The 17,500-nt window shown below is 44.2% G+C and overlaps 1 protein-coding gene across 5 annotated transcripts in view; it reads left to right on the top strand.

Annotated features, from left to right (window-relative positions):
• Positions 1–17,500, top strand: part of LOC147010338 (transient receptor potential cation channel subfamily M member 2-like) — a 232,812-nt gene that overhangs the window by 42,436 nt on the left and 172,876 nt on the right. For 4 of the 5 annotated variants that reach the window (XM_085858999.1, XM_085858995.1, XM_085858998.1 and 1 more), the window contains exons 3-6: positions 6,637–6,713; positions 7,481–7,628; positions 7,755–7,935; positions 9,575–9,741. In XM_085858999.1, coding sequence (XP_085715125.1) covers positions 6,637–6,713; positions 7,481–7,628; positions 7,755–7,935; positions 9,575–9,741 — 573 coding nt within the window. Of the gene's footprint in view, positions 1–3,711; positions 3,864–6,636; positions 6,714–7,480; positions 7,629–7,754; positions 7,936–9,574; positions 9,742–17,500 lie in introns of those variants that run through there. The other variant, XM_085858996.1, reaches the window with a different exon arrangement.

Here is a 17,500-nt window from a genome sequence, read left to right as displayed (position 1 = left end):
CCACGATACATGAGGGGAGGTCTAACTGAAGGAATACTAATGAAATAACTGCCTGGGGATCATTGTATGTTGGGTGCCATTGCCTTTGATGCATGTGGTTTTGTAGCACCACAACAATACATATATATATATATATATATATATATATATATATATATATATATATATATATATATATATATATATATATATATATATATACATGTTTATGTATCGTTCAGGCATTCACCTTCATGCGCCTCTCGTTGATCAGGTTTTAATGTCATTGAAAAAAGATTTGATGCATTCTTTTTGAAATGAATTGCCACTGGATGAAAAATTTACAACTTTCAGGTGGACAATAATGAAGAATGAAAGAAATGGGCCAATTGGTCACCTCCTACACCAAAGTTCCTTGTGGAATGTTGTTAAGAACAGGAAATAAGGGGGAGTGGAGGACAGAGAGTTGGGGATGGGGGGGGAGAACAGCTGGGGCTGGGGAGCAGAGAGGAGAGGAGAGTTGAAGTGCTTGGAGGTTGTGTTGAGGACTTGTGGATGGGAGGGGTCTGGGTTGAGGACTTGAAGAAGAAAGAGAGAGGGGAGGATAGAGTTGGTGGCCAAAGAGTGGACAGAAATTTGGGAGAGGAAGGTTTGAGGACCTAAAAAAGAAAAGGAAAAGAGAGGACATTGAGTTGTCGGGGCTGGGGGGGCAGAATATTGGGAGAGGGGATTGAGGCTTTGCGGAGGGTTGAGGACTTGAATAAGAAAGGGTGACGGCGAGTTGTGGTTGGGGGGGGGGAAGCGCAGAGAGGAGACAGAGATGGGAGATGGGGATTGAGAAGTTGTTGGCCTTGGGTTTGCCAGTAGGTTGTAGGGGGGGGTGGGATTAAGGATTTTAAATCGCATTGTATATTACGTGGTATTTGCACGGGTTCCTGCTCATATTAATTAATTTTATACTGTACTAGCAAAGTACCCACCCGATGAGCGATCTTGTTCCAAGCATGCAGAACATTCCTCTGACACATACCTTTATTTGGGTGATGTATAGGCAACTGACAGCTCTGAATAGGCAAAAACAACAAAAAAAACCAGGTTATGTGCATGAAGCAAAACTACACATACTGCTTCGAATTCAAAACACCTCACCGACTGGAAAATGTAGGGATAGGAGTACTGCACTGTACTCAATGGTGGGGGAGACTTGTAATACCCTCCCCCACCTGGAGGCGGTGCGACACAACACACATTTGAAATACACATTACCTAACCCGAACCGTGACACAATAACTGGGATCAGGCTGATCCAATGGAGCAAGTTTGGATGTCATCAACCCAGAACTGAAGGAGGAGTATGACAAACAGCCAAACACACAAACACTGTGATTTATAGTAAGATTATATCCAAAAGATAAAGCTCATTCCAACCACACACTGACTCACTGATTCACTCACTGACTCACTCACTCTCGCACTGATATTAATGCTCGGTACCTTCCGGGTGATGCAGAAAGCTGAAATTTTGCGAGTCGACAGACATCAAAGCTGATACACTGGGAAAAATCACAGAACTGCTGGAAAGTGTCCGTAAATGAAAACATAAATAATTGCAAAAAAAACAAAAACAAAATCCAAGTGACCGACCCGAGACAACAGAGAAGCACGGTAATTTTGTGTGCCAATGGACATTGATGCCGATGCACTTGGGAAAATCACAGAACTGTCGGAAAGCGTCCGTAAATGTAAATATGAATAAACCAGGCACAACAAATCCCGCCCATTTAAGGCATAAAGTTTTATTTTGGGGATCAAATTTAAATTTGATACATCCTTAACCTGAATGTTGATTATAAGGAATAGAATAAGGAATATTTTAGTCTTAGTTTGAAGTAAATTAAACCATTTTTGATGAAGTTATAACCGTAAAATGATTTTGACCTTTCAAGGCCACGTAAGGTCAAAGGTCATGGTGTCAAATGAAAGCCAATAAAGGACTTGATATGTCTTCCATAGTAAACACGCATATTCCTCACCTTTTTTGATATATAATGGAAAATTTGTAATTTTGTCCGATGACCATGACCCCCAAAACGTCGGACCCTACCGATCTTCACAAATATGCATTTTTCACGATAGGAATGGGTAGGATTATAAGTGACAAATAGAATAAGGTTCACTATAAGCTTAGTTTGAAGTAAACCAGATCATTTTTGACGAAGTTATGAGCGAAAAACGATTTTGATATTTTCGTGACCATGATCTTGACCTTTGATCCAATTGGACCCAAAAGTTTATGGGGTCGTCCAAGGTTCATTGCCCACCTGTGGATTAAATTTGATAGTGTTTGCTAAAGCCGTTTTGCCGTAAAGTTGCTAACAGACAGACAGACAAACAAACAGACAAACAAACCAGACTATTACAATATCTCGCTCCCTCCCTACGGGGGGCGGGATAATGAAAAAAAGAAACGCAGGTGAGCGACAGGAGACATTGGGGAAGCACGGTTCGTTATTGCTTACACTGTGTACGCATTCCGTGATTGCTTACACTGTGGAAATATACATATATATGTGTATATATATTTTGTGTGTGTGTGTGTGTGTGTATACAGTATATATAAACATACATGCACACACACACACACACACACACACACACACACACACACACACACACACACACACACACACACACACACACGTAGTTTTTTTTCCATTGATTTTCGACTATTTTCAAAAAAAGAAATACACTCCCAACCAATATAAAGATGTCTCTTGCTCAAAATCTTGCTCACTGAACAACAGCAAGTATTTCCTGGCGTGTGCTTACCAAACTACACAAAAACTCATTGTAGAAGGAGTTCCAAGCCAAGGAGGAGTCACGTTCTCTTCGGACAAAATGGGTGTGCTCTGGGTGGGACGAAGCAGATGGAAATAAGTGACAACGTGTCAAATATAATAAATCATGGCACTTCCTAAATGTCATCAGGGTGGATTTGTGTCGAGTTCTCAGAAAAAGAAACGTAACACTGATGAAAAACATTTTGCTCACATGGGTATGTTTCACGAACCAGGGCTCGCCATTCACAGGTGCCCGGGTACGTTGAACACCTAATTTTGGTGCCGAGCACCCAAATTTTACAAGTGGTTGCGATTTGGATGCCGAGTCGAGTTCCCTCAAAATCGCATTTTTTAACATCAATTTTGACCACAAATTTACGATCGCATTGATCAGAGTGACAAGGTTTTTGAAATGCACTTTGTACGATGAAATACTATTACCATATGTAGAGGTACTTTAAATAATTATCAATCGCACTGTACTCGCATATTGTCTGTGGGAAGATTCAGTGAACTTGTAATGTGTGAACCAGGATATCTCAACACGTTATTGACAGATTCAGCCAAAACATGGTGGACATGTTGGGTGTGTGACAAGGATGAGTTGATTAGATTTTTGTGACCATCCGGATCCAAATACGAGAATATTTTTAAATTCCAGAGTGATCCTTCACCATGGTGAGATGGAGCCATAAAAGGATATACAGAACAATAGTTCCAAAAGTTGTGGATGAGTTTACGAGTTATGACAAAACTTGGTGGATGAATTGGTTCGGTAACAAGAACAAGCCGATTACATTCTTGTTCAGGAAGGATCTAGATCCGGTCTATCAGTTGGATATAAAAACGCAAACTGTTCAACCTCGCAGAGGTGTGTGCTCTATCGAGTGCCCTTGGCCTTTCCATGTCATCTCACTCTTTTGTCATCTGCCTCAGCACACTCACCTGTCAGGTTTTTTTTACATTTTTAATCTGCATTGATGACAGATATGTGCACCTGCCGACACCCTGCTGAACATTATTGCACTCTCTGCTCCACTGGAGGTAAGTTTTCGAAAATTTCTCATTAATTGTCCTCACTTTGGTCCTTGTATTGTTCTATCACTATTGTTCATATTCCACAATTATCTTTGTTATTATTATCTGAGTATTGTGCCATGATTTGTGTAAATCGCACACACTATGCTACAGTTATTGTTTCTTTGAACAGGTTTACTTACGAACGCTTCGTTTGCACAGAGATTCCTTGCCTTGTGACTTTGTAATGAGCAACAAAGTGCAAACACATTTCAGGAACTGGAACCCAAGACGGATTGTGTGAGGAACAAACGAGGACTTGGGTGGTCTTTGTTCACTAAATAATTTGCTCTTTCCTGTTTTTCTTTCATTGCCTGTTTGAGACAAGAAGATTCACAAAATGATGAGGTCCCTCACAAGGAACTTCAATGCAGGAGGAGACATTTCGGCTCATTACATCTGCGCTATGGTTGTTAATGGTGGTTGTCGTTGTCCATGCTTTATCCTTTTAAAATGCTGAACATCAAGCAAGCAAGCAGCATACATCACATACCATTTTAAAAAGTCTTTCATATGACTCGGCCGGGGTTCGAACCACCAACCTCCCAGATCCAGAGGGACATTTGACAAGCATTCCACAACCGAGTTTGGTCCATCATATTTTGGAATATCCTGTAATCATGTAATGTATATAAATCATGTGGAAATACAATCACACTAAGATTCTCTGAACAGTATGCAGTGCCTTCAGAAAGTATTCATAGCCCTCGACTTTTGTCACACTTTGTTGTGTTCCAGCCTGAATTTAAAATTGATCAAATTTAATTTTTTTTTGCCACCGATCTCCACAAAACACCCCATAATGACAAAGAGAAAACAAGTTTTTAGAAATCCTTCCAAATTAATTAAAAATGAAAAGCTGAAATGTCTTGCATCGATAAGTATTCAATCTGCTCCACTGGAGGGAAGTTTAAATGTCTTACATCAAGTCAATACTTTGTGGAAGCATCTTTGGCAGCGATTACAGCTTCGAGTCGTCTTGGGTATGTCTGTATCAGCTTTGCACGTCTGGATTTGGGGATTTTCTCAATTCTTCCTTGTAGATTTGCTCAAGCTCTGTGAAGTTGGATGGGGAGTGTCAGTGAACATCAATCTTCAAGGCTTTCCACAGATTCTCAATGGAATTCAATTCTGGGCTGAAGTGGGGCCATGCAAGGGCTTTAACATTCTTGTTCTGAAGCCATTCAAGTGTTGCTTTTGCTGTGTGCTTGGAGTCATTGTCATCTTGGAACGTAAGTCTTTACCGCAGTCCAAGATTTTTTGCACTCTGAAGCAGGTTCTCCTCAAGGATTTGCTTGTATTTGGCTCCATTCATTGTTCCCTCTATCCTTATAAGTCTTCCAGTCCCTGACACTGAAAAGCATCTCCATAGCTTGTTGCTTCCACCACCATGCTTCATGGTAGGGATGGTGTTAAATGGGTGAAGAGCTGTGCTCGGTTTCCATCAGACATAGCAATTTGCATTCAGGCGAAAGAGTTAAATTTTCATCTCATTACCCCACAGAATATTTTGCCTCATGCTCTCAGAGTCTTTCCCGTACCTTTTTTCAAACTCCAGGCTTGCTTTCATGTGCCTGTTTCTCAGGAGTGGCTTCCGTCTGGCCCCTCTCCCATAAAGCCTAGATTTGTGAAGTGCACCGTCATCGAGATTTGCACCGCGTCAGGGATGTATGCATGGTCTCCTGCAGATAGACTCTACTGACTGACGTAACCACGCGGATGGAGAGTTCTCTCGGGTTTCCTTGCGGTCTCGAACCATTCGTGGTGAAGCTTTGTTTTCTAACTCTAAGATAATTTGCCGGTTCTAGTTGCACCGTCGGCCCACGAGCACTCATCAGATTGTATCAGAGGATGATTGCTTTCATGACTGGTGGTAATTGTACGTACTGGGGGTCCAGTTGTTACAGTTGTGCTTGATTGACATGGTTCAGACATCATTCCTCCATGCTCAGGATGGTTTACAGCCTGATGTGCCATTCAGGTCACACCATTGTCCTCTGTAGATATCCAAGCTGTTTTTGATGCTGTATTGGCTCGGTAAACTGGTGGTTAGACAAGTCGTTGTGCTGGTTAAGTTATCGCAGTGGTTTGTGACCGTAACCAGAATAGCACAGGGTGTGGTGAACAAGCAAGCTCTGAGGGTAATAAGCACAGTCAATCAAATTTCATTGCTGTCTGTTTCACTTTAAGTGGAGAGCCCACATGTTACACAAATGCACACAAATTTATCGTGCTTCACTCAGCGACGATGGGAAACAAAATGGCGCCTTGTGGTCATGTGATGACGTGTCCTCCAATTACGATAGTTTTCACTCAAAATGAGTTCACCAAACTCTAGTATTCTCTGGCACGGCTTCATCACACCCAACCTCCCTCCAACACACCCAACCTCCCTCCATCACATCCAACCTCCCTTCATCACAGCCAACCTCCCTCCAACACACCCAAACTCCCTCCATCACACCCAACCTCCCTCCAACACACCCAAACTCCCTCCATCACAACTAAACCTCCCTCCCTCCAACACATCCTCCCTCCCTCCAAAACACCCAAACTCCCTCCATCACATCCTCTCTCCCTCTCTCCCTCCATCACATCCTTACTCTCTCCCTCCAGCACACCAACTTTTCTTCCTCCATCACACTTTGTCGCTGCTGCTGGACTCCTGGGGTGTGTTCCTTTAGCAAGACCAGTTGTTCCGTATCAACCGCTTCATGAACCGCTTTGCAATGTGTTCCAGGTTTTTCTGAGGAATTGGATCTCCAGAAAGGCAATAATGAAGAGAGAATGTTCTTACATTCCATCTGAAATGGCATCGTAAGTTTTATTCTTTCACTGCTGTTGATCATGGAAAAGATTCCGTGGTACCTTTTGAAAAGAGGAGGTAATTGTGTGCTGGTACCCTGTGCGATTTAAATTTGTCTTTAGGTACGGGGTGGTGTGCTACAGCTGCTGCATAGCCTCGCCTCCTGGTTAAACCCCCAAAAACTGCACCCCCCAAAGTCCAGGTTCTCCCCACACCTGTCCTTTCTTGTTCCTTTTCCCCCCATTTGTGGAATTGCCTTCAAACCCACTTTTCTCTGCAGAGCTTCAAGCAAGTGGTGCATCGCTCCAGCACCCCCCACATCCTACCAGTTATCTTTTCTATCCCCAGTAACCCTTTCCAACCCAACCCTCTTTCTTGCAGGTTTCCTCCCATTCTCACTCTCCTCGTTTGTTGTTCGTTCCTCCCCTTGCTTGTGTCTCACTGTGGGCCCCATTGTCACCATACATTCCCTTCTTTCCCTCCATTTCCTCATTCTTCCATGAGTCTCAATTTTGTATATAAATGAGGCTGTGCGAGTTTTAAAAGAAAAAGGTCCAAAGTTGAAAAGCCAATCTGAAGAGTGTTCCATTTACCAAATTGTGACTGCAAGCTTCTTCTTCTTCTTCTTCTTCTCTTCTTCTGCTTCTTCTTCTTCTTCTTCTTCTCTTCTTCTGCTTCTTCTTCTTCTTCTCTTCTTCTTCTTCTTCTTCTTCTTCTTCTTCTTCCTTAAATTCTTGCTGTATCATCTCTTTTTCTCTCTTTTTTTACACTTTCACAGGTCGTGTGCAGGTGAATACTGTGAGGTCCAAAACCAACAAGAACACACAGTCCAAAACGAAAAGGATACACTCATTGGAAATATTGACTTCAATGTTTCAAGCCTCAAGCCAAGCCGATCCAATTTCAAGTCCCACAAAAATGCTCAAGTAGGTGAACGCTTTGCACCAGGTGATGATTCAGGCCAAAATGTGAAACGATTGGGACTCATTAGACTTGTGTTTCTTGTCATGACACATTCTGTTTGTCCAACTACTCCCCCCCTCCACCCACAGTTCATACGTGTAAAGAATGACACACGTCCTGATGCGTTGTATAACTTCGTCACCAAGCATTGGAAGCTGGAAAACCCAAACTTGGTCATTTCGCTGACCGGAGGAACTACAGGCATTGAGATGAAACCTACTCTCAAGGAGGTCTTCAAACGAGGGCTAATGAAAACTGCTCAAAATACAGGTGTGTTCTATAAACCTGTGACATGCACAGGTAATGTCAAACAAAATTAAAATGGCACACACCAGAGTGACAGTTTATAGATGGGTCGAGATTCAAACCTGGTAAACACCAGGATGACGGTTCATATGCGAGTCGTGATTTGAACCTCCTCATCACCAGTATGACGGTTTATTTGTGAGTCGAGATTTGAACCTCCTAATCCCCAGGATGACGGTTTATATGAGTCGAGATTTGAACCTCCTCATCCCCAGGATGACTGTTTTTTGTCAGTCGAGATTTGAACCTCCTAATCACCAGAATGATGGTTTATATGTGAGTTGAGATTTGAACCTCCTCATCACCAGTATGACGGTTTATATGTGAGTCGAGATTTGAACCTCATCACCAGTATGACGGTTTGTATGTGAGTCGAGATTTGAACCTCCTCATCCCCAGTATGAATGTTTGTATGCGAGTCGAGATTTGAACCTCCGAATCACCAGAATGATGATTTATATGCGAGTCGAGATTTGAACCTCCTCATCACCAGTATGAGGGTTTGTATGTGAGTCGAGATTCGAACCTCCTCATCACCAGTATGACGGTTTGTATGCGAGTCGAGATTTGAACCTCCATCATCACCAGTATGACGGTTTGTATGTGAGTCGAGATTTGAACCTCCTCATCACCAGTATGACGGTTTGTATGTGAGTCGAGATTCGAGCCTGCTTATCACCAGAATGATGGTTTGTATGCGAGTCGAGATTTGAACCTCCTCATCACCAGTATGACGGTTTGTTTGTGAGTCGAGATTTGAACCTCCTCATCACCAGTATGACGGTTTGTATGTGAGTCGAGATTCGAGCCTGCTTATCACCAGAATGATGGTTTGTACCTTTGTCGAGATTCAAACCCAGGCTACACAGTTCAGAAGCGAGTGTGCTAATGTCTCATCCAGGCGATACTTACAGTCCATCCACATCTACAACAAACCAAAGGATTAAATCCCTTCCATCCATTTTCATTTTTAACCTCAGCTGCTTCACCGTTCTAACGTTTTTAATTTATTGTCTTTAAAACCTTATAATCGGGTTTAGCTCACCTGGAACGTAGTTCCGGAGAGCTTATGTGATGGCATGTCATGCGTCCGAAATACTTGCAAATTCTTCATGGAAATTACATGAACGATTCCGATGAAACTTGACCTCAACCTTCATCACCCGTGATGTACCAAACTTTGTTCACGGCATTAAAAAACAACCGTAGGTATTTACTTTCTTGTCCATTCCACATTTTGTGGATCATCCATGCCTACCAGTGGTTCCCTGGTTATCTTATCCAGCAACTACCAGGTGAGTGCCGAGGGGTAGTGCCCCTATGTTTTTATTGATACATTCAAGCACAAGTGTTCTTTGGAGTAAACAACATTCCCTGTGTCATTTATGTCCACGTGAGAGCAGAATCTAAGTATTCGGCTTTCATCCCATATTTTTTTGCCCTTTTGTGGATCAAATCTCATGGGATTACATGACCCATGAAGATCACCCTTTGCCAGTTGAGCCAGTGTGTCAGAGAATGTCTCTTTAGATGGGTATGAGGAATTATGAAGGAGTCGGTGGTATGTTATGTGACTGGAAAAAAACCTGTTTTGTTTTTTCAGGAGTATGGATCATAACTGATGGAATCAACTGTGGAGTGACCAAGGTGGTGGGAGAGGCGGTACGAGATTACGAGATTTCCAGAAGATCTCAACGGTCAAAAGTGGTCACCCTTGGGTTTGCCTCTTGGGGTGAAATATGTAACTCGGATAGAATGCAGATATTAAAGGTACGTGTATCACATGCAATAAGTTGCACTCAATGCCACAGTGTATTGCGATAAATACCACACTCTATACAAACTGTTAAACAGCCCATCACAAGAATGTTGGTATTGTATTTAATGTTTATACAATGGTTGTTGACGTGAAAGTTACGTTTTGTTAATAGTTGTTGTTGAATGCAACATATCGTATCCCAATTTGTAATGTAGATCACTTTACTTGTCAGCTGGTCAGCTGGATGACTGTTCTCTGGATCCACCACTTGGGCTCACCTGCCCTCCTTACAGCACTGTGTTACTGCCACAACATGTCTGGCCATTGAAGACGCATCTACGAGTTGTAAGCACCCACGTCCGAGTCCCTAAAGTATTGTCAAAAATGTGCGAAAGCATCAATGGAGGCCATGATAATCGGCCTGACCTTCCCATTTCATCAAGAACATCATGGGGACTTCAATCATTTTTGACTGCCCAACATCACCTCATTCTCTCATCCATTTCCATTACTGGGCTTCACTACATCCTCTGAGACCCATCCTGTGCAGTTCCTCTCTGGAGATGCCTCAGCATAATCATGAGCAAAGATCTCAATACGGGTGTCTTGAACTTCATTCTTCTCCCAACACAGCACTTGCACACCGTTAGGAAGTTGCGAACTCCTACTGACACCGTATAAACTATTACGGTGCAAACAAAACACTAACGCCAATGAGGTCGGTAGATCAGGTTCTCTAACGAAGGTTTTTATTCAAGCCTTGACACGCTGCCATACCGGCCGGGATAATGACTCACGCACGTGCGTGGAGCCGTACATGGTAAAACCACAACAAAAACAACATTAATGGCGTAATTGCCTCTTGGGTCTTCCTTCTGGTTTCTGAAAGAACATGAACATGGACTACAAATGAAACTTGTAAGTCTCAACTACGAATGAAAAAATCACGAACACAGAATAACGATTTTGCAAGGAACTGTATGTTGAGATAGAGACTACATATATGCAATGTGGTTGTTGGAGTGACACAAAATTGTTAGCACGAAAGTTGTCTTGGTCTTCCGTTCGTCTCCATGAGCCACTAATCACTGCACTGCCACGCAGGAGGGCGGCGTGAGCGAAAAGACCTCCTCGTTGAAGGTGGAGAGTAAGACTTCTTCGAACTGACCGGTTCAGCAGACGAAATGCCAGTGTGTGGTCACGAGGTCACCAATGCAGAAACGGGGAGTTGCAGTTGTGGTGGAATGGCTGTGAGATTTCGCCAGAGTGCTTGGGGAATGTTTTTCCTTCCTGCTAATATTCTGATTGAAAATTAGCTGTCTGACATCGGTAACTGCTCACCAGTGAGTTGGTCTCGTTGTGTCCAGACCTCTCTAGCGGAGAAGCCGTCTCTGGGTATACGCTGATTCATGTTGCCTGTTGCCAATGCTAAGGTAACTTCAGATAAAGAGCCACCCTCTTGGGACACACATGAGCATTCTAAGCCAAGCTCTTCATTAGCTCATTCGGCCACCAGATTTTTGTGACAGTTTTTGGTTTGACCGACCTGAAAGTGGATGCCATGTCTTTTCATTGTAGGATTGTTAACCAAGGCGACAAATCTGGGTGCGGGGTCGACCCGTATGGTAAAGGGGATATCTCCCAGGAGGCGTAGCTCTGCACACATTGTAAGGATGGCATTGCATAACTGGTCGTGTCTTTCGCTATCAATAAGCTTCGTCGATGTTTGAGAGGACACTTTCTCTCGGAGGACGGAGATATGCTGACGATACCTGCACATTACATCTGTGGCGTATGATGCCCCGACAACAGTCGGTGGCTCCGTCAATGACTGAGGATGTGGATGCACAGGCAATGACCTTATCGACTGGCAATGGTGACATGACGAGGAGATGGAATCAGTGGTCCTTTCAATGTTTAAGACAAAAAAATACCTGTTGAAGGCACGCTTAATTTGGTGTTTCGATAGGTGGTTGAACCTGATGTGTAAAGCGGTCAATAGTCCATCAACCACTGAACGGGGGATCACGATCCGTTCACGAGCGGGCTGGAACGGTTGGTTATCTCTGACGACTGGGAGGCCATCGTTAGCCACAGTCACGACTCTGAGGTACCTCTTGATGTCCCCCACCTTTGTCAAATTTCAAGCTGGGCAAGAGCCTTGGGTTCAGTGAGAATGGGTGCGTTTGAGGTCAGGGCACTCCAATTGTTTAGCATGCCAAACAACGCGGCTCGTAAATGGCATTCTGGCTGTGCCCTCCAGTACTTCACCTTCAGAGACACTGCACACGATGCAAGCCTCCATTTCTTCAATAAACTTGCATACTTGACAGTTTGCATTGAGACACTCTCGAGGGTTGCGACTCCCAAAATCAGACGGCAAGTTGGCGATACCATCAATATGCCTAACCTGCACACAGTAACGGCTGGCATTGGACAGGAATGAAGTTACTCTGGAACTGGATGAGAATTCGCCGCGCATAAGCTTGTTGCACACTTGAACACAGGGGCGACTATCTGTTAACACTTGGGCACTGTGGTGAGACTGGATGATGAAAGGTGCGAAATGTCAGATGGCTGCTCCAATACACAGGGCTTCTACCTCACAAGGCAGCCATGTGACCTGGTGCTTTCGGAGTTTCGCATTGACGAACCCCACTAGACGCAAGATGCCATCTCTGTGCGCATGCAATGTAGCTGCAATTCCTTTGTTCTTGACAGATCCATCATTGACAATCCACAGCACATCGTCAGGTCTAGGTATAACAAGTCTTGCAATTCTTCAACGCATATTCTGAGCAGATTTGAAGGTATGACGTAACTCATCAGACCACACTATCTTCTCACATGAAGCTTTGCCCATGGTAGCCATGTCCAGAGGGTCAAGCAGGTCAGCATAGCCATGTCAGACTCGGCTGAGAACTTTGTATGCTCCCACAAATGACCGCAAAGCCCGAACAGTTGAGGGGGGCTCCACTGCGGAGAGGCTAGCAACCTTGTGGGGGCTTGCGCTCAATGTTACGTTATGCCATGTCCATCCCAGCACTGTGGTTGACCTTGGGCAAATAATAGCCTTTACCGCTGAAAGACATAAGTTTTTCTTTCACAATGCGACCAAGACTTGGCACCTGTTGTTAAGTGCATTTTCAGGTGTATCGCCACCTCTGTAGAGATCATCAGCCATCTTGGTAACACAGCCTTCCTGCATATACGCTCCACCAAGACCTGAGACATGAGCTCTTCTCAGCAAGTCTCAGAGCCGAGCATTCCCATCGCCGACCTCGTGTAGACACGGATTCCTTTATAAGGAGTAGCAACACCACAGTACTTCATGGAGTCATGAGATAGTGGGATTTCGTAGAAGGCCTTTACAAGATCAGTGGTGATGATACACTGCCATCTTGCACTCTGTCGCAGCATGATGTCAACATTGGGCATCAGGGAGGGTTGGGGTTTACTGTATTGTGCTACCTCACCAGAGGATGTGACGAGGCTACTCCCTCCACTTGGCTTCTTGATAAGAAAGGAAGGGTTTAAATACTCCACACGAACGTTGACGTGTTCGGGCTTAGCCACAATGCCTGCAGCTTCCAGTTCATCAAACTTCTCTTGCAGTTTGTCTAAATTACTCTTGTTATATTGAGGGAGTCTCCCCTTCCTCTGTGGAGGTAACGTTGGACCCATGTTTACAAAGGCCTCAATCTTGCTGCGAGCTCCGTTATATTTGGAAATTTGGGGATTAAACACGTTGTCATGAGCCTTGTTGATTTGGTGGAACTGATCGTGCATTTCAGTTGATAGGTAGTTATCAGAATCGACGGAATCGCTGGATGAGAACGGAGGAGCAGCAGCTGACCTGATAGTTGCACTTGTAGGAATGCAATCTCCGTATGCGTCTCTGGTAAAAACGATCACCCTTGCCTGGCAGACATGTTCGATCAGTATTGGAGAGGCAGTCTTGTTGGTAACGCGCACGGCCCCGCTGATGGAACGGGTTTCTTGAGGCTCAGGCCATGCATGTTCGGGCTTGACCAGGGTGTTAGCATGGCTGTCCAAACGTGGTTCTATTGCCCACATGGTATCTGGCTCAGTGGCAGTCGGAGTTTGTCGCTCAAGGTAATCCCCAGGGAGGAGAACAGTTTTGCGAGGATAGCGCAATAGGAATGCTTGGGTGCGTCTGGCCGAGGGCACTTTATTGTGTTCACTGCTCTCTGAGCCATACTCAATGGAGTCTTCACCTTGAATGGTGATTTGCCTCTTCGAGGGCTGCACGGCAATGTCGTTGGTGACCAAAAATGGATTATCAGCAAGTACGTCTACATCGAGTTGCTTGACGACCAAGGCATCCAGTCGAAACCCTCAGCCCCCTCTGAACAAGTCGCAATGTACCTCGCCGATGACATCAAGTGGGGTAACGCCGTCAGCCTGCCAAGCTATCTGAGAAGCTGGGTTGTTTGGTAGATTGTAGGCCTTTGCTGCCAAAGCACGGATCAAATTGGTTGAGGCCCCGGTGTCGAGTGTAAGAGCAATAGGATGGTGCTGGTAGAATGTGCTCAGTTCCGGAGATTGGATGACATTCAAACTATGGGTGGAGGGAGGGCACTCAACACGGTGGGCTGAAATATCAGACTCATCAGACTCCCATTCAGGGGCAATATACTCATCATTAGGTGCAGCCTCACTGATGTCACAATCATCAGCAGCAACTAGTCTGAATCGACCAAAGGCGTGTTTGTCACTATCAGGTGAGAAATGGCACTCTGCCAAATTGTGTGTGTTGAAGGATCGTCCAGCTGTTTTACATAGAACACAAGATTTCGCTACGAATGCCTTCCTGATCATATCACGACCAGGTGTAATACGGCTGGAGTTGAAGCCACTGGCGATGCGCATGGTCCTCGTATCCTCGCTTGTGTGCAGCTCATCTTGGAGGGATGACAGGCCTGTAACATTTCGGGCTTGAGTGAGGCTAGTGAGTGGTTGTGGAGTTCGGCACCATATTTCTGCTTGTCAAGTTGAGGAAGAGAAGGGCTTATGAGTGATAGCCACAGGTATACAACTGTGTTCTCAAGAGAAGGGGTCATATCCTCATCTGTGGCAATGGCTTCCCTGTGGTGGGTGACTCCACAACCCACCATCAGGAGATTATCCTCAAAAAAGCAGTTTGCTGCTGGAACAAGTCTTCTGGATGTTCATCAGGCTCAAGCCTGATATTGGCTCGGTCCAAAAAATGAGCACCTGTTGACTGGAATCCAAAATACTGTCTTATCTTCTGCCAGATGTCTGCAACTAAAGTCCATAACTTGACAATGGAGTTGCATGAGATGACTGAGCAGAAATTAGCAATTTGCCCGAGCATGAGGTCAAGGTGTCCATTCTTCTGAGCAGCTGGACGGCACTGTGCCTCAGGAACCTCTGCTGGGTCATTGGCAAAACCCCTGTCTGGGTTTGTAGCTGTCTTCTTCAACCAGGTGACGTCCCCAAGGAAGGGGGCAAAGCTCACGTCGAGCGATAAAATATATATGAGGTTGTGTCGCCAGCTCTTGAAGGAAGTAATGGTTTTGTTTTTCGACAATTGCCATTGCTTAGGAGCCCGATGGAGAGCTGCCATGGCTTTGATCAAGCTACCAGTACACGAAGCTGAGATGTGCTCTTCTGGTTGTTGTCGGCCACAACCATGCCTATACTGGTCACTAGGCCAGTGTACCAGTCGTCTGGTTGTTCTCAGGCCGAGTCGAAGCCGCAACCGTGCTGGATGGTTTGGTCGTAAACAATGACGAATGTAGAACCTATTGTGATGTGGTGAGGAGCCAGATCTGGTTGAAATATTACTCTTGTGTGGAAGAGATTGTAGGGTCATTCTACCTCAGTTCACCCAAGGGTGGTAACCCGACCCCCTCAGATTTTGCTAATTTTTGCATGTATGTTACATATGATAGTCTATGTTCACATACAAAATTTTAGCTAAATCGGACTAGGGGTTGACGAGATATGACCTTGAGAACTTTTGACCTTTCCGACTAATGTCGCGTTTCCACCAAAATTCAAATCCTCATATCTCAGCAACCCCTTGCCCTATCTCAATTATTTTGGTGTCGTTGGAAAGGTAATTGTCCATAGAATGCAAATCCAGCATCGGTTCGTCAATCTAGTTAAGGTAGGGGTGGATAATTCTTGGACATGACATTTGACCTTGACCTTGAAGACCTCGTGACCTTGACCTGACCTTGCATGAAAATGAAAGTTCATACTGTCTACTATAACATATCAAAAAAGTGGAGGGGTAGTATTTTTTGTTTTCGAGATATTTTCGGTCAAAGTTCAAAGGTCGTAAAAATGCAACCAAATCATGACGTAAATCGACATTTGATGGATGCGCGACATTTGATGGATGCGCGGGACAATATAAAAATAAGTATAATTTTTTGAGCCTGTGCTTTCATTTGGAGGACTTTGGAATCAATGCTGAGTGGAACTTTTTTGCCACTTCACATGGCAAAAGTGCATGTGACGGGTTAGGCGGAACTGTAAAGAGGTTATTAACAAAAGCCAGCCTCCAATACCCGTACGCAGATGCGATCCTAACTTCCGATGCTATCATGAAATTTTGCACGGAAAATATTCCAGGAATTCACTTCATCAATGTACAGCCTGGTATTGTTGAGGATTATGAACTGAAATTGAAAGAAGGAATGGAAAATGCGAAGACAATCGCCGGTATTCAAAAATTTCATCGATTTGTTCCATGATCAAAATCGAGTATAAAAGCATTCAAACTGAGCAAACAAGAAGAAGAACCCAAAACTGTACGTGCGGCTGGAGTCGATGGCGAAACTGATGTGGTAGATGATGAATCAGGACGAGAGTTTGAAATCAGTAAGCAAAACTATGTTTGTGCTATCTATGACGAAAATCCATGGATTGGACTTGTAGAGGGTATTTCTGATGAGTATGGTGACTATTACATCAATTTCATGCATCCCCACGGTCCTACTAAATATCTCAATTGGCCACTGGATGTGGACAGATGTTGGATTGAAGATTCAGACATTCTGTGTGTGACCGATCCACCATTAGTTGTCGGTTCTGGAATAATAATTCGTCATAAAATTAGTGACCAAGATAGTGCTAAAATAACCGGTTTATGTAGAAAGTGGCAAACCCGTTAAGATTTATCTATGACTAGTAGTAATGCCCGGCGTTGCTTGGGCTAGCAATAAAGCCCAGTGTTGCCCGGGCTTTCTTGCAAATTTCCTGAATCGCTGTTAGCTGTTAGCGGTTAGGGTTAGGGTTAGGGTTGCAGTTAGCGGTTAGGGTTAGTGGTTAGGGTTAGGGTTTGCTGTTAGGGTTAGGGTTAGTGTTAGGGTAGCTAACCCTAACCCTAACCCTAACACTAACCCAAACCCTAACCCTAACCCTAACAGCTTGGCGTAGCGGAGGTAAACAGCGCCCGGGGCAAAGTGGAAATTTGCATCCCCCGTAGGCCTTAAACTTGAGTGGATTTGAATGGAAAATCCCATAAGGGATATCGATTTATCGATTTTTTTTCGAATATCGGAAGTGTTATGGAAAAAAATTTATAGCCAATGACCTAAGTTGGACCAAAAGCCATAATCGTACCGAATTTGAATGGAATCCGTTGGAGTTTGTGAAAATGCATCAAAACGAATTTTGAGGGGCCTCTTAAGGAAGACAATAATATCATTAGTATATGTGCCAAATCTTGTTTCATTTCATGCAGTAACAAAAATCTGATGGTGGAACAAAGAA

This window comes from Eptatretus burgeri, chromosome 16 (genome assembly GCF_056783735.1).
Source record: "Eptatretus burgeri isolate ZD-2024b chromosome 16, Ebu_testis_v1, whole genome shotgun sequence".
In the NCBI taxonomy this organism is placed as follows: domain Eukaryota; kingdom Metazoa; phylum Chordata; class Myxini; order Myxiniformes; family Myxinidae; genus Eptatretus; species Eptatretus burgeri.
The sequence above is the reverse complement of the archived record's forward strand: the minus strand, read 5'-3'. Positions and strand labels throughout refer to the sequence as shown.